The 24,192-nt window shown below is 42.0% G+C and overlaps 1 protein-coding gene across 7 annotated transcripts in view; it reads right to left on the bottom strand.

The window, feature by feature from the left end:
• Positions 1-24,192, bottom strand: part of OSBPL1A (oxysterol binding protein like 1A) — a 141,279-nt gene that overhangs the window by 3,649 nt on the left and 113,438 nt on the right. For all 7 annotated transcript variants that reach the window (XM_084620925.1, XM_084620924.1, XM_084620926.1 and 4 more), the window contains 10 exons: positions 22,949-23,024; positions 19,041-19,175; positions 18,233-18,330; positions 15,965-16,147; positions 15,069-15,176; positions 14,895-14,984; positions 14,494-14,620; positions 7,610-7,726; positions 6,492-6,615; positions 4,583-4,673 (listed from right to left, as the gene is read on the bottom strand). In XM_084620925.1, the coding sequence (XP_084477051.1) occupies positions 4,583-4,673; positions 6,492-6,615; positions 7,610-7,726; positions 14,494-14,620; positions 14,895-14,984; positions 15,069-15,176; positions 15,965-16,147; positions 18,233-18,330; positions 19,041-19,175; positions 22,949-23,024 (1,149 nt within the window). The remainder of the gene's footprint in view (positions 1-4,582; positions 4,674-6,491; positions 6,616-7,609; positions 7,727-14,493; positions 14,621-14,894; positions 14,985-15,068; positions 15,177-15,964; positions 16,148-18,232; positions 18,331-19,040; positions 19,176-22,948; positions 23,025-24,192) is intronic.

The raw sequence follows: 24,192 nt of genomic DNA, 5'->3' as shown, positions 1-24,192 counted from the left end.
CAATCTAGCTTTCCATGACCATACCTTGATCTTCTTATCAGAAGTGCCAAATGTGAATGCCATTGTCCAAACAGATGGTTTCTAGATCCTAGCAATCCTTGAAAATTTCCCCCCCTACTTTGTTTTTTATTTCAAGTAAACTGAAGAATTCCTGACATAGAATGATAATGGGGAAACTGATAGGAAGAGTCTGGAAAGCATGCAGTACCTACCTATTGCAATTTGTGTACTTACAGTAGTAGTTAAGGTAAGGAAACCTAGAACGCACACTGGATTATTCAGAGTCACTGAAACAAATAAACCCTGGCATTCTGACAAGGGAGAGGAGACCAAGTGCGTCCAGAACTTCGCCATATATTAACTCAAAAGAATTACAAAAACATTGTTCTGTGCTAGTCTTAGGGCAAGCCAAGCCAAGCCAAGCACTTTGAGAAAGCAAGCAAAAAGTGGGAGTGGGGTGGGGAGAGAAGGAAATCAGACAAGTCCAAACCTGGGACCCTGGGCTGTTGGATGACTTCAGTTGGAAAAGGAAAAAAAATGCACCTCAAAGTTACAACTAGACATTCTGTGTAAAACAAACAGTATGATTACGTGGCATTACCACTCAGAATGTGGGTGTGCAGAAGAGTCGGGTTTGCTTACCAGTGTAGAGTTCTCATACTACTTATAGACCCAACCCCAGAGGCTATGTGGCACTCCAGAAACACTGTGCTGTTCCATTACAATGCTTGTCTTGGAATGATATCATTAAACATTTCTCAAAGGATGGAATACAGCCCACCACACTTAACTGTGTGCTAGTCAGCAGAGTTCAATTTCTGGGAAAGAGAAATAGGATGATGAGCCTCATGAGTCAGGTGCAGAGCCCACTGGAAACCTTCAGCTAGATTTTTCTAGTCTAAATTTCAAAGCAGAATCGTCTGTGTCAGGGTAGAGCTATACTGGCTTGCTAAAGGGTAGGAATGAGAGTAAAAGGCTTTGAAAAAGATATACTTGGGAAGGCCCATTCCCCACTGACTTTTCTGAACCACGTTGCAAATTCTTTACTCTCTTAATTCCCTTTTTCTCTATGCGATGGGGATTTAAATCCTCTCATCCTTTTGCTTCCCAGGTTCCCTCACGTTTCTTTTGCTGTCCTGTTTTGCACAACTACTGTAAAATAAATCCCAGTACTGAGTGCAAAACTAATGAGAGATTTGAAAACAACTGCAGAATAAGTTATTCGTGCCCAAGGCAAACTGGGGTTCAATGGCAGGGAAGGACTGGAAATAAAATAACTGAAATGAGGAGTAGGGAAAGTGCAGTGGGCTGAGTTTTAGGCTTCATATTCCTGCAGCTGGACTTCAGCTGTCCACTCCACACCTTAGATCAGGGGTCAGCAACCTTTCGGAAGTGGTGTGCCGAGTCTTCATTTATTCACTTTAATTTAAGGTTTCACGTGCCAGTAATACATGTTAACGTTTTTTACAAGGTCTCTCTCTATAAGTCTATATATTATAGAACTATTGTGGTATGTAAAGTAAACAAGGTTTTCAAAATGTTTAAGAAGCTTAAATTAAATTAAAATCCTGATCTTACGCCACCGTCCCGCTCAGCCCGCTGCCAGCCTGGGGTTCTGTTCACCTAGGCCGGCAGCAGGCTGAGCAGGGCCTGCGGCCGGGACTCCGGCTGGCAGTCAGGACCCCAGACCAGCAGCAGGCTGAGCAGGGCTGGCGGCCAGGACCCCAGACCAGCAGTGGGCTGAGCGGCTTAGCCCACTTCCACTCAGCCCACTGCCAGTCAGGGTTCCATCCACCGGCTCCTACCAGCCAGTGTCCCGGCTGCCAGCCCCGCTCAGCCTGCTGCCGGTCTGGGATCCCGGCCCTGCCCACATAGAGTAGATACCTACCTTCTCCCTGGTTCTAGCCCATTCTCTTCCTCTCTTTCTGCACTGAGCTGAGGGTGGGAGTGCACTGAGCATAGGGCTGGGGATGAAGGAGCAGGTTGGGGTGTAGGGCAGGATTTTTAATGGCACGCTGCTGCCTGCCAGGGTCCTGGCCTGGGTTCGGAAGTGGGTGCTGAGCGGGGCAGGCAGCAGCGTGCCATTAAAAAAAAAAAAGTCTGCTGGCGTGCCGTCTTTGGCACACGTGCCATAGGTTGCCGACTCCTGCCTTAGATATACCCTTCCTTGACATCAGAAGAAAGGATAGAATAGTGGCTGTGGACCATTGAGGGCCACGGTGGAGCTTCAAATTCCAGTCATTACACCGAAGGTGGCATGCTGTTGGACACCAGAGGGGTCGTGGAGGAGAGAAGAACGAACAGGGAGGACAAGAACGTTGTTAGTGTACAGGAATCTTTACACTTTAATCTTCTAATCCAGAAGGATGAGAGCTGCTCAAAGCCCGATAAAACAGACTATACAGTCATCTGATTGGTAACGAAGTGTTGGCACAGCACAGCAGGTGCCCCTTCAAATTATTTGTAAAGTGGCCCTGAGTTATCATAGCACTTAGTGCTTCAGGAGAGTAACTTCCACTATCAAACAAGCTGAAGAATGGTATTGCCAAAGCTTTTCAATGGCTTCCTAGACTCAAGCATGAAGAACATTGAATAGCACTTGCATCCTTCCTACAACGTGTATTAAAAAAAAGAGATGAATTTAGGAGAAACAAAAGGAGACAGTGCACAACACTATGACTTTGTAGCATGTGTTGACCAAGTCCAGAGATAAAAGTTTGCTTTTATTTTTTGCTTTGAAGACATCCTGTGTGGGTTTAAATTCTTATCTTGTTTAGCCATTAGTAGGTTCATCTTATTCCAGGTGGCAGCTCTGACTCCTCCATTAAAACGGTGTTCCGTACAATGCCATGTAGCTTGTTTTTAAGGCTCTAAATATCCAGATGAAGAGTAGGATACATTCACAGTCTTGGAGGGGAAGGAATTTGGGGGGTCTGCAGAACTGGAGCTCTATTTTACTAATTTATAAAGATTCTAACGACTTGCAACTAGGTTTAGTTGGCAACAGGGTAACAAGAAGCCTGCGTGAAACGCTGGAGAGAAGGGTGGGTCAGTGGGTGGCACTTAGACTCCATGTTCTCTACCACATTATGGTTAATGTGCAACCCCAAAAAGATCAGGGAAAGTCAAATGGATAAATAAATGCTCCAATACCCTTCTGCTTTCCCATATCCCCTACCTACAGCAGGGTGGTGGTAAGTTATTGGACTAAAGGGTTTTAATGTCAAATGCTGGGAGTCCAAGTATCCTTATGAGGGACCTATGTATTATGTAGATCACAGAACTCTCAGTTAAACTACTAAAATTTAAATTTAGAAACAGAAGGCTTAAGATTTCAATTACAATCTGTCTGTATAACAGAACCTAAAAGACACTGGGAGAGCAAGGAGAACCAACAGAACACTTTCTAAAGCTGTTCTTTATTCAGTGAGGAATTCAAGAGCACATGTACATAGAGTTAGATGCGTTACTGAAGTGGCTTTTAAGCAAAGTTGGAAAAAATCTAGCAGAATGACAGATCTTGACAGACGGAACTTCAAGTTTCAAAGTTTTGTTTATATAATCTGCATAATTGGCTCACAAATTGTGGTAAAGTTTTATGGTCACGCATCTACTATTCACACAGGCTTATGCCATTCAAAATGATTGGCTTTCCGAGAGGACACACGAGGTCGGGAGAGACTGTTAACAAGAAAACTTTAAGGTCACACAAACAGTTCAACACCTAGGAATCATGGCCAAGATAGGTTGCAAAGTCTTTCTTGAGGTGGTGGGAGGGAAAAGAGTTATGAAATCTCAGCTCTCATTCAGAATTTTTCCCCAGCCCTTCCAGTTGTGACATTAGCTAGATCATAAACAGCTGCAATAGTCAGGAACATGGACCAGGCAGCATATTGTGCCAACTTGGAGGAAGCAAAACCGGTCATAGGCTGGGTAATGTGAGTAGTGTTTTAAATAAATATGCTTAATTGCTTACCAATATAGTCCTTGGAAAAGGAATAATCCTTTGGTTAGTTTTTGGCACCGATGTGCAACCACAGGAATAAAACTGGGTGGTTTTTAGGGAGTCATGGATGTGAAGATACATAACTCAATAGTTAACTGGAGGAATCATTACAAAGAGAAGAGCTCCCTTCTCTCTGGGGCCAAGCACATGGTCTCCTCTACTATTTTCATCTACTGATTGCATAGGGAGATCAAATCAAACCAGAATCTCTTCTATTGTAGGGCAGAGCACACGTGTATTGGTCAGTTGTACAGCATCACAGACTGCACGTGTCACAGGGAGCGGACGTCAGTGGCAATAGCTGTGTTCTTGATGGAACAAGTGAAGCTCAGCAGGCATGACAGGCTGTTTAGAGACTGGTGGGGGGTTAGTGGGAAAATGAAACAGGGCTGATGTTATAGTGAGCCCAGTACATTCCTCACTAAATCAGGCATGACAAATACTCTGACCAAGATCTCAAATAGGATAGTAGCAGCAGAGCTGAAGAGGTCATCAACTCTTCCGGTGATTGAGAATAACCTGTGTGTGGACAGACACCTAATCTGAACAGCCAGTAACTTTATCAAATGCACTGACCTTGTTTTCCAGTCTTCCTCTGACTTGGACCGGTTTTTGCGGACAGCCCTTTGTTTCTCTTCTAGCCTTTTTTTCTCTTCACTCGCTAGATCTGAAAAGGAACAGAAGTTTGAAAAAAAAAAAAATCTTAGTTTCCTGATCACTTTTATTGAAGCCCCCGTTATAAAGACTCAACTTGTTTCCAACACTAATTTAGTCAGATCATGCCAGTTTTAAAAGCCTCCTTTAAAGAGCACACCCCGCAAAGCACAGAGGCAATATTAGGAGAAGCATTTCTATTTTAGAAGTAAGGCCAACTAGAGGACAAGCTCTGCCAGTCAGATTGATTAATCAAAGATGGGTCTTGCTGTACACCCAAACTGTGGGTTGAGCCATGACCTAAGGAACCTGAGAATTTGTTCCAGTTCTTGAGAAGAGGGGCTTTATGATTCCCTTCAGAAGAGAAAATGGTTACATTACTGGACTGAATTAAGATCTGGATTCAATCCCCACCTGTGTCACAAGTTTGTGTGATCTCTGTCAAGTTGCTTCATATTTGGATCTTCAAATGATCAGAGTTTAAAACCGTTACCAAAGTGATTCTCCTGATTTACAGCCTCTCTAATTTCTCCAGCTCCACTGGCTTATCGCAGCACTCAGAGTGTGGCAGTATGACAGCTGAGCAGAAACAGATACTACCACCACTACACAGCTTGCAGATATTGATAGATCACTCAATGTTAGTACATTCTGTAAATTAAGAATGCAATACTAAATGCTTTGGGTAAATATGGATGCAATATAGCATGAGTCACTTCCACTAGCCACAGAATAATCCAATTTACAGGGAAAGGTAGAGACTGTTTTGACAGTCAAAGGAAGCAACTTGTCGACAGTATATTTTTAAAAGCCTCAAAAGATCTCATTACTGATCTTTGAGAACTCCTCAGTACCACAGCATCACAATGCCCAGCTGCTATATAATCCATAGATCTCAAAGTGCTTAAAGCAGGTGAAAAAGTGTTATCCTCATTTTACAGGTGCATAGACAGAGGCACAGAGTTGAAGTAACTTTCCCATGGTCACCCTCCAGGCCAGTGACACAGCTGGGAATAGAACCCAAGTCTTTAGTCCCCGAGTTCCATCCTCCAGGCCACGCTGCTTTCATACATATAAACATTACAAATCAGAGTATCGAGCACCAAACCATGCTCCTCACTATACAATCATCAGTAAACACCGCACTGACACCATGGTGATAGGTATCTTAGACACTTCTAGATTAAGAGACACATGCAATTTGTACTAGTTTCACTTAGACTTTCAGAGGAATTGTTTGTTTCTTCCTAATGAAGTCTATTTTTTTCCTCACCCTTTTGCTGTGAATAATTTTAAAGCGAGCATGCACTTCTTTTGAGGGGAAAGCTTAACTTCAGCAGTTTCAATCACATTACTGAAATTGGTATTTTGGATTAGTTGATGTAAAGAAAGACTATTTTATAGTGGAATAAAGAAAGACTTTGTACAGCGGCAAGTTCTAAACATCATGGCAAACTTCACAACTTTGCTATTGCCCTTCATAAAAGGTCCAATTAAAAAGCTTGACAAGGCAGCACTCTGTGCCTTCTATCTGGCCTCAGTCTTGTCACTCTGATAAATTAAAAAAAAAATTAATGCTTATAATGAAAGAATGAGTAACATGCCTGGCATAAAGCTTATACATTTAAGCATATTTTCACCTCACCTCTACAAGGATATATTTCAAAGGCATGTTCCACCACCACCAAAGGAAAAAAAAAAGAAAAATAAAGCAGCTTATCGGTAAAGATGGCTTTTTATTGTTTAAGGCAGTATCTGTAACCTTTCAGTTGGAGTTCCCACGACTCTCAACTTTGACAAGTTATTTTGTATTTTTATTTTTTAAAGTTACCTATTTCACCATTTTCCATCGCTCGGATATCTGGCCGTAACCGGCAGTCAGTTTTAGGAACAACACTCTCCATTTCTTTATCCAATTCATTCAAAGCCATAGCAAAGCTAGTGAAATTGTACATCTGAAAGAGAGAAACAAAAATTAAAGGATTGCGTTCTGAAAGTTTTGGCTGCTAAGAGTCTTCACATATAAAAAGAGATTTTCAAAAATCAAAAGAGCACCGATACATAGTAACATACAACCGTAGCCACTTTCTGATTGCTGAGGTATTATACAGTAGTAATGTGAAGATGCTAGCAGGGTGAAAACGTGCCAGGTATAACTGGGTGAACCTTTATGCTCATGTCTAATTAGAATGAGATCTGACTAGCCAAACAGAGGGAGGGAGAAACAACCTCTTTGTCCTTATTCATCCTCCAGGGGTTTTCCTTACTGACTCTACTAAATCAACCTACCCTTCTCCCTATATGCACCTACATGACCACCCTACCCTATTTTCTTTTTCTGCTTCCAAATCTCTCTAGCTATACATCTACTCATCTGTCCTGCTCAGCTGTCTGTCCAGCTCAGTAGATCTTCATACACCCACTCACGTTATGTAGCCTTCCTCTGACTTATGGGTTCTTGTACTCCATGGTTTGTCTTACATAGCTTTTGCAGACTCTGCTCCTCTATGGAAACCTCTGATGAAATGTCTCATGCACTGGCTGTCCTGCACTAAACCTGCCTCCCAAATGGATGGCAGTACTTAAGTGGCAACAGAGTGGGATAGTGAATTCTCCAGGCCACCGCTAAGTAGAACAATTGCCTAATTCATCATAATCAGTGATTCTGTGGAGAAGAAGTTAAGCTAAGCTAGAAAGAAGCCATGCGTGCATGCTGGTCTGTCCATCCACAACAGGAGGCCTACATATTCAGTTCCACATTACATAGCTCATTATAGTTTGTGTTGGGAAAGTTCAAGATCATTGCAGCAAAATTGATTTTACTGGAAAGTTATTTTAATCACTGCATCACGAGCAAGGGAATTCAGTGACTAAGATGTTCACTGTACATTTTACAGTTTAACAACAAATTGTCAAAGCACCAAACATTTAAGCAGAGCCCTGGCTAACCTGAACTGAATTTGGAGGTCTTGGAGCTATCCTCCAGAGTAAAATACTTCCAGGAACAACACGCACACTTTCAGAATCTGGCAAAGGCATCTCATCTGGCTCTTCAGAATTGCCCACCTATAAGCAGCACAGATACAAGAAAATTTAGCTGAGTCGCAGGCTGTTTGTTTAAATAATCTTAAACACAAACCATAGAACAGTCCTACACAGAAGCTACAGTGAAATGAGACTAAAGACATAAAAAGGCATGAAACATGCCATCACAGAACACACATTCACTGTCCCAATACTTATTTTGCCCCCTAAGCTTACGTCATCATTTTAACACCCACTGGCTTTTCTAGATGCATGTCAAGATTAGAAGAGCCATCAGCTCCTCAAAGAAATTAAAAACAAAAGCCATTCTATTTAGATAGTTCTGCCAATAGTTCTTTTTTTTTACATTTATTTATTCCTTCAGCGTGCAGCTACTGAGAAATAAGTACTTTCAAATCCACATTTTGAAGTTACTATTTTTTCTCAGCACCACAGAGAACACTCATGTTAGGGATTCCCCCCCCCCCTTTACAATATAAATCAATTTTGGTTTTATTTATGCTGAAAGTGCAGACCACCTTTTCTTTTTTCTCCTACATTAAGGAAACATGCATCCTACAGTCTGTGTATGTGTAACTGCTGTATTATTGCTGTTCAGCAAGTGAGGTCTTCGGTTCCGTTGACATTATGATGTCAACAGTGAAAACATGAAACACATTAAACAAATGCTCTTCTGAGAATAGACTACCTAATCTAGAAGGCTGATTGAACTGTCAAGGTTGATGCACACTGGCTAGGATGTCAGTGCTGTACCATAGTTAATACATTTCTGGGAATACTGCTTAAGTTTCCATCCAAATTAGCTAGAGTAGTAGAGGGTAATGATAGGGGTAGACTGTTCTCCAACTGGTTAAAAAGGTGCTTTGGTCCAGCAGCATAGACAGAACTGAAACACACATTAACCAGTGTCCTTAAATTATACTATAAACCTGAAGTCCCAAGCTGTTGGCAGGGTTGGGTAACAGCTCAGGCACAACAGGGCAAACAGCTTGGTCAGTCCCTATACTAGACTAAACCATAACGTGTTATGCTGAGCTACTGGATGACAATTTTTGTCCCAGCATGTTAGTTTATAGGTTAGTTCTAGATAAAATGATTCCACCGCAGCATGGGAAAAGCTTTAGAGATCTTTAGAGATTGTTTAGTAGAAATCTAAGCAGACAGATGAACACAATTTCCAGTTATGCATAAGCACAGTCTAAGCCCTATTGTGAATGAACTTGGTTCTATGAGGGTTAGGCTAGGCAGCATGGACAAGGCCATTTGCTGTATCTGCATTTCAGCACTCAGAGAAACTTAAGCTAGTGTATGGTTTTGAACCCTTCTGACATGACTGGGGTCCATCCATGCCACCAAGCCAAACTATTAAAACTTGGTTTAGTAATGAGATTATTTTGGTCTGGTGTTTTCAATATTTAAGATGGCTGCAAAGTAACCAGAATGTCATGCATAGTAGATTTACTCCCTTGGCTGCTGCCAATGCAGCTCTCAGTTGGATATTCCTGGGCTGTGCTAACACACTGATTTCCAAAGAGTTGTCAGTATCCCTTGCAGAACAGAATGACAAAGAAATTGAGGTAAAATGCTACCAGATCGAAAGAAAGAAGCCCTGCATGAATAACAAACTAATCCATAAACAAGGCACCAGACCTTTTATAAATTTTACTGTTCCATGGAAGCTTGTAAATAGTTGGTTGTGTGTTTCAGATTGTGTTTCAATATGTACATACACATTACCCAAGTTACAATGAAGAGTGACTACAAACTAGAAGCACATTTCAGCTGTTATCACCTCAATTGATGCATAGAACTGAACAGCGCAGTGTTTCTTAACCAGAGGTACACATACCCCTGAGGGCACGCAGAAGTCTTTCCAGAGGTACTCAACTCATCTGGTGGTTGCAAGATGGGTTTAGGAGGGTTGCAAGTGCAGGGCAGTAGCCCAGAGCCCCATGCCACAGGGGCTAAATTACATGCTTCAGCCCTAGGTGGCAGGGGTTAAGCTTTAGGCACACCACTCAGGGCTCTGGCTTCAGAGAAGGATCACAAATGAAAAACAGGCTCAAGTATCACAGTAGTTATATTCCAATCAATTTATTTTATAATTATATGGTAAAATGAGAAAAAGTCAGCAATTTGTCTGTAATAATGTGCTGTGACACTTTTGTATTTTTATGTCTGATTTTGTAAGCAAGTACACCTCTACCCCAATATAATGCGGTCCGACATAACGTGAATTTGGATATAATGCGGTACAGCAGCGCTCCGAGGAGCGGGGCTGCTTTACTGCGTTATGTCCGAATTCATATTACTGCAAGCGGTTCCTCCGAGTCCCCCCTTACTTGTTGCAGCCCCGCTCTGCCCCAGCTCGCCTTCGCCTCCTCCCACGAGCGCACCGCAGCTCCACTTCTCCTCCCACCCAGGCTTGCCGCGTCAATCAGCTCAAGCTCTTACTCAGCTGATTGGCACGGCAAGCCTGGGAGGGAGGGAGAAGCAGAGCTGCTGTGTGCTCATGGGAGGAGGTGGAGTGGAGGTGAGTTGGGGGCCGCAGCAAGCGAGGGGGGGCACAGAGGAGCTGCTCCCGCCCCAGCTCACCTCCACTCTGCCTCCTCCCCTGAGCACTCTGCCGTGGACGCTCTGCTTCTCCCACCCTCTCCCTTTTAGGCTTCCCACGCCAAACAGCTGATTGGTGCGGTAAGCCTGGAAGGGAGGGAGGGAGAAGCAGAGCGGTGGAGGCATGCTCAGGGGAGGGGGAAGGCGGTGGAGGTGAGCTGGGGCAGGGAGTGGTTCCTCTCCCTACCCTGATATAACACAGTCTCACCTATAAGATGGTAAGATTTTTTGGTTCCCGAGGACCGCGTTATATTGGGGTAGAGGTGTAGTTAACTGAAGTGAAACTCTGGGTACATAAGACAAATCAGTCTCCTGAAAGGGGTACAGTAGTCTGGAAAGGTTGAAAACCACTGGAATAACATACCCGTCACTATTCTGTATATTAATGACATAAAAAACTTTCCAGACTGTTAAAATATCACTCTAGCTTCACTTTCTTTAGGCTTCTAGGATCCCTAAATTCAGTAGTGTCCAGACTTCACTTATCTTACCTGAGGACTGCAACCAGCACACACAAGAAAGCTGACTGCAGTTGCCCCCATCTTTAATACAGAGGTGCAGTCTGCAGCATGGAAAATCTCCTGAGTTTCAGGGGTCACAACTGGTCACCCTGGTTTAATGGTGTTACAGTCTTAATATAATGAAGGAGCAGTATTCATTTCATTCAATCTGTCTGTGTGTTAACAGGATATCCATCTCTGCATATAGAGAGAGACCGGTCTAATGTCTCAACATCTTTTTGATGAAAAGGATAGCAAGTTTTTTCACAAAAAGATTTTATCCCTATACAATCAAAGGCTTTATGGGAAGGTCCAGGATAATCTGCTGATGAGACATTGGCCCCCAGCAGCACATCCAAGTAGGTCCCCTAAAGAAAAGGAAAGTGAATCTACATGATGGCAGTACTAAGAGCAGAAGTAGTAGGAAGCCATGAGATTTTGGAAACACTGGCTAGGTGAGGCTTCCCATGGGCTACGTATATTTTCATGGTACTGAAGCAAATCACTTTAGCATGAAGTGGTGAGACACATCTGAGTGTAACCCTTAAGTCACTTGGAAGCTCAGAGAGTGTGCTTGAAGCAACATCACGTCCTTGAAGCACCGGCACTGTGACATCACCACTAGAAGGTGAAAAGTGGGTTGCCATGGAGTTTCTGAAACGAAAAGGAACTGAAATCCTTTGTGGTCCTTTGTGGTCCCAAGGGGCTAGATCCGCAGTCAGACCTAGGCACAGCACCTACTTTTTAGGCACCTTGCCACTTGAAGGAACCCTCAGCCATGTACCCAGGCTCTCTATACAATGTATGAGGAGAACGAGATACCTAAGCATGGGATTCACAGAAATCAGCAAGCTGCCTAAGCTAGCCAGTAAGAAATAATGAGGGGAAGGGAGGGGAGGGGCCTAAACTGAAAGGTAGCCAGACACCCAGCTTTTGGCCCAAGGGAGGCACCTATCTCTAGACAGGATTCACAGCCATCAAAGAAATGGAGACCCAGAAAGGATCTTGAGAAATCTTAAAGTCCAGACCCCTGCCCTGAGGCAGGACCAAGTAAACCTAGACCATCCCTGACAGGTGTTTGTCCAGCCTGTTCTTAACCTCCAGTGATGGAGGTTCCACAACCCCCCTTGGAAGCCTATTCCAGAGTTTAACTACCCTTATAGTTAGAAAGCACTCCAGCTGAGGCCTCACCACTGCCGAGTAGAGCGGGAGAGTTACAGCCCGTATCTTGCACACAACACCCTAGAATTATATTAGCTTTTTTCACAACTGCATTACATTGGTGACTCATTCAATTTGTGATCCACTGTAACACCCACCAATCCTTTTCAGCGGTACTACCACCTAGCCAGTTATTCCCCATTTTGTATTTGTGCATTTGACTTTTCCTTCCTAAATGAAGGACTTTGCACTTGTCTTAGTGAATTTCATCCTGTTGGTCTCAGACCAGTTCTCCGGTTTGTCAAGGTTATTTTGAATTTTAATCCTGTCCTCCAATGTGTTAGCAACCCATCCCAGCGTAGCTTCATCTGCAAGTTTTATAAGCACACTCTCCATTGCATTATCCAATTCATTAATTAATAGATTGACTAGTACCAAACCCACTCAGAGTTAGAAGCCTAAGCAAAGTTAGTCCTGTTGCAAAAAACCAGCACGAGAGAGAGCCCTATTTTAGCTAGTAGCCCAATGGTTAGGGAACTCACTTGGGACATGGGAGACCTGTTTTCAAATCCCTGCTCTGACTGATTTGGGGAAGGACTGCAACCCAGATCTCCTTTCTCCTAGGAGTGCGCCCTATATGGTCACACTCTCTGGCCCAAAGAATATTCAATTTATACAAAATGGAACAGCTTCAACAGGAGAGACAGAATCCCACATCAGAATATCCCATAACTTGGTGATTTAGGCACTCACCTGGTGTGTGAAAGACTATAACTATCAGTTGGTGAACCTTGTTATATTTATGTGCTCATTCCTGACTATCTTTTGTGTGGTTTAGGAGTGCTCCAAGCACACCTACTGGATTGGGCTCTGCAGGCGAGAGAATGGGGGAAAGCCCAGTTCAAAAACCCTGCCAAGTCTTAGACATGAGCCAGGGCACTGAACTGCTTGGCAGCATCAGGACTTAGTTGACTTTTTGAATGGCACTGGCAGAAACATAGGTGTCTAGGGGACTCTATTACTGGAAACTTCAGCACCTAGGGAATTTAGGCACCTACAGAGTTAGGCAGTGACTGAGTGGGAGGTTCTCAAGGGCACCCAAGTGGCACCTTCCAGGATGCTATTTGTGCATGCTTTTTTCCAAAAAATAAAAAGAAAGACGATGCTTCTCTTAGAGTCCTGACAGCTCTAAGACACTGTCAGAAAAACATGTTTTCACTAGATTCTTTGTCTAGTTTCATTTGCCAATTTTCAAAGCAGTTGTAGTTTTAATTAACATTCTTCAGCAGATTTTGCATTTTAAATTATTGTGCCAACTCCCAAGATCAGACAGACTGGATACCTGATCTGGATGTCAAAGAGTCTCTTCCAGTCAGAGAAGTGGAGGGAAAAAGACACTCAAAAGTTAGCTATAGAGAATGGAATAAAATTCTGACTAGCAGATTCAGTGAAATGGTGTATAAAATTCTCTTAATTAAATGATGAAAAGGCAAAGTAGGCAAGTATATTTTACTAACTAAAAGCCCATGAGAAACCAAAAGTAACCTGAAGCTTGAGCTTCGTACACAAAACTACTTCATTCATAGTAATCTTCAGTACTGCAAGGGAAAACAAACAAGTAGGTGGATGATAACAAGTGTGCAGGGTATATTTTTCTTTTCTCCTCCTCCTCCCAGAGGCTCAGAGATGCAGCCTCAAAGAGAGGGTGGTAATCCCCTGAGCTTTAGAGCTCTCCTGTGCAGCAATAATGTAAATCTACACAGGCATACTTGCCTTTAGAGTAGTTAGAATCTAACAGGGCAAAGTAGTAAAACAAGCATGGTGATCTTCGGTGGCATGGAGGGGTTCTCAGATTTTTAGTAAAAATGTTATCTTGTCATTTAAGATGAATGGTGGCATGTATGTATAATTACTACAAGAACCTTCACGGACATTGGTTTAAAAGAGCGTGTTTCTATTGAAAGAATTGTTAAGGAGTAACATAATGGTTTACAGAAACACAAAGAGTAAGATTTCCTGGACAGTGCAGACTGTAAAAATCTTTGCAAAACCTTCAGAATATGACATTCCTCCAAGTTATGAAATCCTTCTGAACAGACCCTCATCTATCCTGCTTACAGGCCTGAAAAGCATCAGGTTGGAGTTCCCATACTAGATCAGACCTATGGTCCCTCTAGTCCCCTATCCCACCTGGTTACTCCAGAGGAGGGTGAAAGAACCCAATAATGGGCAGATGTGGGGAAATCTGCTCTCATGAAAGTTTCATGTTAACCCTTAATAATTAGATATTGTCTTAAACCCTGAAGCACAAGGATTTTAATCCTTCCAAAACTGTTTGGATAATAGCCAGAATTATTATAATTAATCCATATAATACATGTCCAAACCCTCTTTGAATCTTACTAAGAAAAAGTCAAATGAAAAAGTATAAAACAGTAACAAGCCTAAAGGCACCTTAGACTGCGAAGTGTTCTATTGTGCCTTTCAGACACCACCTCTTTACATGTCTAATACCTGTTTACTGTTTTTCTTCTCTTCTGTATTTTTCTTGTCATTTTTTTTGTAAGCTTCGAATGTAGCTGGGTCAACACTGTACAAGCACTCAGTCCATTTCCCATAGAGCGCACAAACTTTCTTTTTGCTGTAAAAAAGGACTAATTTTAGGAAGAGCTTAAACAAGTTATGAAGTTAGTGTTTTCAGATTTTAATATTATGAGAAAGGATTCTAAGAACAGATTTAAGACTGAATCCCCATCTTACTGTACATTATAGTTACTAACAAGATACACACACCCCCGCCATTGGCACAGTATATTGTAACAGTATTTAATTCCAACAGTTCTCACATATATCTTTATTAGAAATTTAAGTAGCATTTTATTAAACAGTAGGTCTAACGAAGACAGGATTTTTACCTTTTGTCTTGAATGTAGCCTTCAACTTTGTGTAACTCCTTCCCAAAAAGCCCACATGGTTTGAAGTTTAATATACACTTCTCACCAGTTCTAAGGAAGAAACATTTAGCTCAAATTACTTTGCAATAATTTGTTTAAAAATGTAGTAAACTAACAAGTCATGTTCCAGCTTACTTGTGATTAGTTATTTCTACATTTCCATACTGCTCAATCCAAAGTTTACCCACAATAATATTATGCACACAGCAAGTAGGATTTGTCCAGGTGTAGGCTTCATCGTGTCTGAAAAAACAAATGGAAAAACAACTGCTGGCATAATCACACCTTTCAACAATATACCTGAATGACTCTACAGCAAGTATCTGGCTCTGGAACTCTATTAGTTACTGGCAGCAAATCAAGGAAACAAGATGCACCAGCCATGCATGGTGTGGCAAAAACAGGAGCCACTGCTTGATTTTGTTAACTGCTTAGCATGGCAGCTTCAGTGCATCTATTACTGGCAAATCAATAGGACTACTTACAGTAGTCAAGTTAAGCACGCATAAGTGTTTGCGGGATTAAGGCCTTAATTACCTGAAGCCTATACAATTCAGGGGTGCCAGCGAACTGTACAATTGTTTGGAATGGTGTTCAAGCCATTTTGGTCCCAGGATATGAGAGAGACAAGATAAGTAAGGTAATATCTTATTGGACCAATTTCCAATGGAAGGGACAAGCTTTTCAACATCACAGAGCATTTCCTCAGGTCTGGAGGAGGCAACTGGAGCGTCCAAGGTAAATACAAAGCAGGACACATTGTTAAGCATAAGTGGTCAGACATGCTGTAGGAGACCTTTAAAAATGAAGTGGGCAATAAGGGTTAACAAGCAGTAGGGTGTGTCATAAATTATTGTAAGGAGCCATAAAAGCAGGAAATCTGCAAACTGCATAAAAAAGATTGTCTGCTTTATCTATATGAAATAGTGGATAGATTAAAAGTCATCTTACAGCACTGGAGACTAGTATATAAGCCTTTATTCTGCACAGCCTCAAAACTAAAGTCTAATATAGTAATCTGGCCAACTTACTCAAGAAGTTCCAGAGTTATAGTCCCTTTAGGTTCTGCTTCCACACTCTTGCCCCAGAACTTGAGTTTAGGATAGATTGAGCCATGAAACACAAAATCGTTATTCAAGCCTTCAGCATAGAAAGCACTGATTGGTGGGTGATGACTAACTTGTTCTGAAAGGAGTCTAAACCCAAGATCATCTCTAAAAATAAAATAAAAATAAAGTTTTCAGGATCACTGTTCTCCGCAGTTCTCTGAAATGCAAATTTTGTGAGTTTCACTGATACAACTGGTACTATAGTGAAATAATTTCCTTTACCCATTCTGAAACAAAATTAAAGTTATAGCAATTATGTATGGATCTAGATATTTAAGCCACTGATTAGTTTAGAAACACTCACTGCAACACAGATCTCTCTCTGTGATGCTGCAAGACCCCAGAGGGCCCTGGTGCAAGGTAAGTTAGGGGATCTCTTCCTGATTCTGAAATCCACTCCGTCCAGCTCCCACAACGCCCCAATTCAGCTCTCCAACGCCTTTCTAACTTTCCCATAGCCTCAGTCCTGTCCTTCCATCCCACAGCTCCTGCCTAGTTTAAAATGAAGTTTCAAGAAGAGAGGGAGAAAGGAACTTCAAATTGAACTCCTAAACTAGTTATGCAAACTAGATCAAAAAGTTACAGGAATAGAAGAGATGTTTCTACTATGACCCCTAATACTAAAAAGTCAAGGAAGAATGTTTGCAACAGGGAATGTTTGTTCCCACCCTGAATACATGGTCTGGAAATTTTAAGGATCTGAATTAGAAGGAGAAAGCTTCTGAAGAATCAAGAGGTACTTTTAAATGGAAAAATAGATTAGCATCTCCAGCATATTATCCTCCCATGACCATTAGAGCAGCAGGTCAAGGAGCCTTTCGATACACTTTCCGTTCCTTGCACTGTACTAGATGCTGGTACCTGGTGCTTCCCCTTGAAGTAGGGATTCAACACACACAAGGAGGGTCTGCTGGGATGCAAGTCACAGGAAAAGGGCTCCCACATCCCTAACACTGCAGCTCAGACCCCCACCCCCAATTCTTCCTGTGCTGGCAGCTTTGTCTCCACTTCCCCGCACATCCATAGCCCCCACTTTGTGCTGCAGTGCCTAGGTTCACCCCACCACATCCCTGTGCCCTGCTGCTGCCACCTGTTTCCTCTTCCCTACCACAAGGTGTTCTGCTCCCACACCCCTGCTAGTCCCTACTGCCACTCTGCCAGCTCCCTCATCTTCATCCCTGAACCCCACCCCACTCCTCCTGGCTGCCTGTTCCCATCACCAGCCTCTCCCTCACCCACTCCCTTGGGCTCCTCCTCGTCTGCACCCTATGTCCTAGCCCTGCATTAGTGCCGGCAGGGGCAGCTCAGTGCCTGAGCGCGGGTAGCTGTGCACCCTTGCAGCACAGTGCAGGCACCCCACATGACTCAGGCTTCTGCACAAGCTTGGGACGGGGGTATCAGCAGCCAGGTCCTCTGCAGTGCAGGGTGGGCAACAGAACAGCACACCTGCATCAGTACTGCCACCAGCAGCAGCATCTGCTAGTGGTTGGGTCCCCATACCTGCCAGGGCTCTGGTGCGACTGCACCACTTGCACCCTTGTAGCAATGCCACGGAGTCTCTCTCTCTCGCCCGCCCACCAGACAACTTCAACGGAAATACTAACAGGCTTAACTATTTTTAAATGACAAAATTTTTGACGACACACTGCAGCATCCACATTATGTATCTGACTGATGAGACCCCAACGTAACGGGTTGGCAAGAGCGACCCAAAACAGAAGGGTCTTAGTTTATTTTTCAGTTCTTAATGAAAAAAGATCTGTTTGTATATATTACCTGAGTTTGTGTAACAGTTTAAAGGACATTTGCACAACAGACAAATCGCTTTTCAGGCAATGTGTGTTTACATGGTAAGTCTTTTTTTTAGTATAGATCTGAAACCTAGGTTTATACACTAAAAAACGGATATTTTTCTGATCACTTAGATTATATTAAGGCTGCTTTCAAGTAAAAAAAGACACTTTCACAACTTTTCAACCCAGAGCAATTTTTACAGGCAAGTTAGACTCCCATAAAGAGGAAGTAACAACAGAAACGCTGACAACCTGCACTGTGAACACTTGTAACAGTTACTCCTACAATGCAGCCCATTTCAAACACAAAGCAATTCTCAAGCCATACAACGTGTTACATAAACCCACAAATTCCATAACACACACTTTGGTCTTAAATGCAGTTTCTATTTGTTACCTGACTAATTCGTACGTCTCTCCAAGAAGTGGGTTGAATGGTTTTCCTGTACGTTCCCACTGTGAGGCAACAGCAGACACAGCAAATGCAGCTACACACTGTTCAACAGAATATTAACATATATCATTCACCTTTTGGAGTTCCCTTTGACACTTCTACTTTAAACATAAAATTCTTCTATTGCACTTCACGTTTCTCTGTTAAATTTATTCTGTCTTTGGCATAAAAATTGCCTCCCAGATGGGCCTGGCAAGTTTTGGAAAGAGTACAACAAACCATAATAGTTTTGCAAAAAGCTCAGAAATATTAAAGCCTTTACCCTAGCTAACAGAACTAATAAAGCAGTTCCATGTGCACCAGATTACAGCATCTCTCCTCTCCAACAGAAGGTTTAACAGGCAGCAGATTTAAAACAAAATTATGTAACTTCTTCACACAATGCACAGTCAGCCTTTAGAGCTCATTGCTGGTGGATATTGTGAAGGCAAAAAGTACAACAGGGTTCAAAAAGAGAAACAGCCAAGATGGTCAGGGATGAAACCCCATGCTTTGGGTGTCCTTAAACCTCTGACTGCAGAAGCTGGGACTGGATGACAGGAGATGGATCACTCAGAATTGCCGTTCTGTTCACTGCCTCTGAAGCATGTGGCACTGGCCACTGTTAGAGACAGGACATGGGCTAGATGGATCATTGATCTGACCCCGTATGGCTGTTCTTATGTTCTTAGCTGAAAGTATTTGTACCACAGTCCAACCTGTTCAAACAGACCACCACAAGCATTTTAAGACACTACTACAAGCAAAGTACCTGCATCCTCTCAACTGTGCCAGAAAGTGAACTGGCCTGGTGGATGAGGTATGTATGTTCCATATATTCTGTAAGTCGCTGTAGGAAGCTCAGCGGCTCATTGAAAATAACTGGCATAGTGATCTTGGACAGCTCCTGACACAGGATAGAAATTTGTGTTAAAACTGAAGAGATTAAACACAATGAACTAAGTAACAAGAATTTAATTGGCTTATTAGAGAGATAAGTCACGCAAGCCTAGTGGCAGTGCAACATCCCTTGACCTGGCCAACAACTTCTGAAAGAAAGAGACCCACATCTCTCAAGCTAAGCCTCTCCCTTGCATTGGTGAAGATGGCTAAAGAGAGAAGTGTATCTAAGTCCCTAATGGGGAGGAGGATCAGGAAGATGGTGGGCATAGAAGAGGGGATTTTCAGGACTTCAAAGCCTTTCAAAAGAGAACACCAAGATTCAGAAACACTATTTTTAGAATAGGCACAGGCCATCTGATTAGTGAAACAGGCAACTTTGGGGGGAGGGGGATGGCGGGCATGAGAAGCAATAGGAGTAAGCTTCTGAAATAAACCGTACTTGATCTATCAAATATCTCCTGGTTAAAAAGGCTAATAAGGTCTGGTGTGTAATAGGAATAAGTTATGTAAAGTCTTGAAAGAAAACTATACATTCTTGCCTTAAAAACAGACCAACCTAATTAATCTGGAATATTTAATCTCCAGTTCAGACAATATTTATTTTACATCATTTGTTACATCTGTTGGGCAGACTGGTATGATTAGATACTCCATCAAACTACAAAACTCCACTAGAGGGTTAAAAAGTTAAGGGATTTATTTAACTTTGCTTTAATGCAATAGCACTGTAGAACAACAATCTAAGACTCATTCTTCATACAATTCTGAGAGGATGCTGTCAAGTTTCAGCAAGAAGAAAGTGGTTTACTTTCACTAATGGATCTGTTTAATGGTTGTGCTAGATAGTCTTCATGTTAGCTGCCAACAGGTTTTATATTAACCTATGCAAATTAACATCTGAAGGTTTTTTGTTTTTAACTCAGACTCCTAGATATTAAGGTCAGAAGGGACCATTATGATCATCTAGTCTGACCTCCTGCACAATGCAGGCTACAGAATCTCACTAACCCACTCCTGCAATAAACCTCTCACCTATGTCTGAGCTATTGAGGTCCTCTAATCATGGTTTAAAAACTTCAAGGTGCAGAGAATCCTCCAGCAAGCGACCTGTGCCCCATGCTACAGAGGAAGGCGAAAAACCCCCAGGGCCTCTTCCAATCTGCCCTGGAGGAAAATTCCTTCCTGACCCCAAACATGGCGATCAGCTGAACCCTGAGCACATGGGCAAGATTCACCAACTCGAGACAGTTCCGATAGCAACCTAAGGGTATGTCTTCACTGGCAGCGCTTAATGTGGCTGTGTAGTGGCGGCACCTGTGCTCTCCCAGCTCTGTAAAAAAAGCAAAACAAAAAACCACCCCCACAAGTGGAGTAGCTACCAGTGCTGGGTGTGCGGCTCTCAGCGCTGGTGCACTGTCTACACCAGTGGTTTTCAAACTTTTGTACTGGTGACCCCTTTCACATAGCAAGCCTCTGAGTGCGACCCCCCCTTATATATTAAAAAAAGTGTTTTTAATTTATTTAAACACCGCTATAAATGCTGAAGGCAAAGTGGGGTTTGGGGTGGAGTCTGACAGCTGGCAACCCCCCATATAATAATCTCATGACCCCCTGAGGGGTCCCGACCCCCAGTTTGAGAACCCTTGGTCTATACTGCCACTTTACAGAGCTGAAACTTGTAGCGCTCAGGGGTGTGTTTTTTCACACCCCTGAGCAAGAAAGTTGCAGAGCTGTAAAGTGGCAGCGTAGACAAGTCCTAAGAAATGACTAACCTTCAACCCCCCCCACCCAAAAAAAAAAAAAAAAAAGAGAAAAAACACCATGTTTTGAGGCAGCCAGCATGAAAATGAATATAACCTAAAAATTTAGTTTAAATGTGGGCCCAAATGAATCAGGAATATCTTCCAAGTTCTAATGATTTCTTTCTAAACTAGTCAAGCTTTTAAAAAATTTAAATTAAATCATTAATTTATAAAAACATTTTGCTCAATTGCTACAAAAGTAAACTTAACGTCCAAGTTAAAACCCCTCTCTGTCCAAGGTGGTATTCTAGATAAGACTTAGTAGTAAACAAAGTTTCACAAGTAAGAGTGGGCCTCATTAAGTATGGAAATAAGAAATTGGCAAAGAGTATTTAAGTCTAATAAAAATAGAAAGAATAGAGTAAAAAAAGTCAGAAGACCTATACTTTGACAGATTTAAATATAAACCTTTAGTGTTGTAACATTTTAGTACATGGTCATTTATTCCCCAAATGCAGTTTTTCCTGCTCTTCAATTTCCTCTGAACCTCATTCACCACTTATTTCCAATATGGTGTTCCTACTCTTCAGGAAACACAGAATAGGGAGAAATCTGCCTACCCATGACCAGCACAAACAGATGTCTCAAAGATCTTTGTCAGCCATTTGCCAGAGCAGAGTTTAAGCCTAAGAAAGCGCTGGCTTCATTTTAACTGGTTCCTTCTTCCAGATTACACAGAAGCCTTTTAAGGTGTCTTTCTGTGAACAGCACAGAGGAGCTACGTTGCAGAGCAAGCTAGACCTGCTGCCAACAGCCATTTGTGTAGATTTAAGGTTGCACTCTTATCTGATCAGAATCATAGTGCTTTCTAAGTTGAAACGCTTCAGTGAAAGTCCATGTGCTCTGGAGTTCAAAACAACATTCCTGAGCAATCTTATCTCCTGTATGGACTTTAAGTAGGTTTCTTGCATATTGTGTCTGTTTTCTGATTGCAATGGAAGGGGAACAAATTTTTGAAGTTATTGTAATTCCGATAAACAGGAAAAACTTACTCCCAGAAAGTGCTTTCACCTTGTGGCTATGCAGATTCTCTTAGTATGGCAACTGTGTAACTTTCAGTTTGGCACATTGCACTTTAGAGAGTGAAACCTAATCATTGTGGCCAAGATGAACCTGCCTACATGGTGGGGTTTCATAATGGAAAGAAAAGAAGCCTTCCCAATTAACCATTAACTAGGAGTGGGCTTAAAATTTATAGATAAGGCCAGAAAGGACCACTGATCATCTAGTCTGACTTCTTGTATAATAGAGGCCAAAGAACTTTTCTGAATGTATATTAAATATTTGTGACTTGGGGCTTGTCTTCACTATGGGGGTAAGTCGACCTCAGTTACGCTACTCCAGGTAAGCGAATAACATAGCTGGAGTCAATGTAGCTTAGGTCGACTTACCCCAATGTCTTCACTGTGCTGTGGTAATGGGAGACTCTCTCCTGTTGACTTTCCAGCTCCCAGAGAAGAGTAAGGTGTTGACTGGAGAGCACTCTGCCGTCAGTTTAGTGGGTTTTCATTACACCCACTAAATTGACACCCACTGCATTGATTGCAGCAGTGTCGATCTCCCCAGTACTGAAGACAAGCCTTAGCTCTAGTCTACATTTATCAAGCTTCAATTTCCAACCACGGGATTGTGTTATACCTTTATCTACAAGAATGATCCTGGCTGACCCGTCACAGAGCTTCCCAGATTTGATTAAACAGACCTAGTCACTAACCCATCTGAAGTACTGTGGTGAAACTGGAAGGTTTTCTACTACAAGTATAAAAGGAGACTGGGGAGAGCTCTGGATGGTACAGGATCCTCAGAGGACTAATAAGAGAAAATGCCTTTGCTCTATTGAATAAATTGGCTCATGGAGTCACCCTTGGTCTTTCTGGTTGTGAGCTTCTCAGTTCACATTTTGGTCCTCTTTAGAGATAGCCACAACCATAACTTATCACTAATTTCTGTATCACAACTTATATATTTTACCTACCATTCCAATACATTTTCTTAAGATACTCCAAATACTAAAATCATTCCTGGAAAACATTGGAGATGGCAAACTTGTTCTAGAGAGGGGGGAAAAAAGCAAACCACATTTATTTTATTAATCTCTTATCAAAATAATCTCAGTTGTGAACAAGGCTGCAGAATGTATTAATATTGTTCTAGTTTTTAGGCGTTCAGAATTGACTTATTGATAAAACAGGCCTACACAAGTTCTTTATGTTACGATAACTTTTGGGAGCTTTCATTAAAAAATTGTTAGGTGACTTTCAATCAGTGTCCCAAGAGGACACACACAACATGACAAATACCCTAAACCTTAGTTGTTTTAGTCAAAGAAAATTGTTTCTCTCTAAAGAAAGCAATAGTTCAAACAAATCTATCAAATGCTGGTGTTAAAGGAGTGGAAAGAATTTTGTACATCAGTTTCCAGAAGAGTGCTTAAACATGGTGCTGTCACCATGCTGGTAAAATCTGCCTCTACTTTGAAAATGTATATTCATGAAAGAAGCTGAAGATAATCCAGTTATATGTGAACAGGTTTCAGTTTTGTAGTTTATTAGCAAAAAGACTAATTAAAAAGTTATATTTAGCCAATAAATGACATTTATTATCTGGACTGGAAAACAGTCACGGATAGAACAGAAAAGTAATGGAACAGATGAATGTACAACTTTCCTTAGACAGACAGGGCTAACATACATGTTTAAGCAAGGTTTATATGTAGTTTTAGACCAAATGGCTTTAGCATGGTTTGGTGCTTGGTGGGTCACGTGGGCTTAACCTAGAGCTTCACAGGGGCGAAAGCCTAGTTCTTTAAGCTGCTAAGACCACATCAACAATGGCCAGCTAAACATGAAAGTTAAGCACAGTTTTATGTCCTATGTAAAAGGGACCTTAGTCCAGATAATCCCAATCAGAAGCCTGGTACCATGAAACAATTACCCATATCAGGAAGATAAACCAGAAATCTTATCCAAGGCACTCTCAAACCACATAGTGCTACCAGCACCACAACATTTCACTCTACAGTCTCTCTTAAGTCGCAAATTTATGTTAACTTTGGCCAAATAGTCAAGCACGTGCCATGCTCCTTTCCCCCAAATTAATGAATTAAGTGTTTTCAGAAATCTCTAGTGCAGCAATTTTTTTGTTCTCTGGTACAGGTTTAAGTGAATCATCTTCCTTTGCAATAGCAAAAGCATTAATTTCTATGAAACTTCATTTGTT

Source organism: Lepidochelys olivacea (genome assembly GCF_965140295.1).
Source record: "Lepidochelys olivacea isolate rLepOli2 genome assembly, chromosome: 2".
In the NCBI taxonomy this organism is placed as follows: Eukaryota; Metazoa; Chordata; order Testudines; family Cheloniidae; genus Lepidochelys; species Lepidochelys olivacea.
The sequence above is the reverse complement of the archived record's forward strand: the minus strand, read 5'-3'. Positions and strand labels throughout refer to the sequence as shown.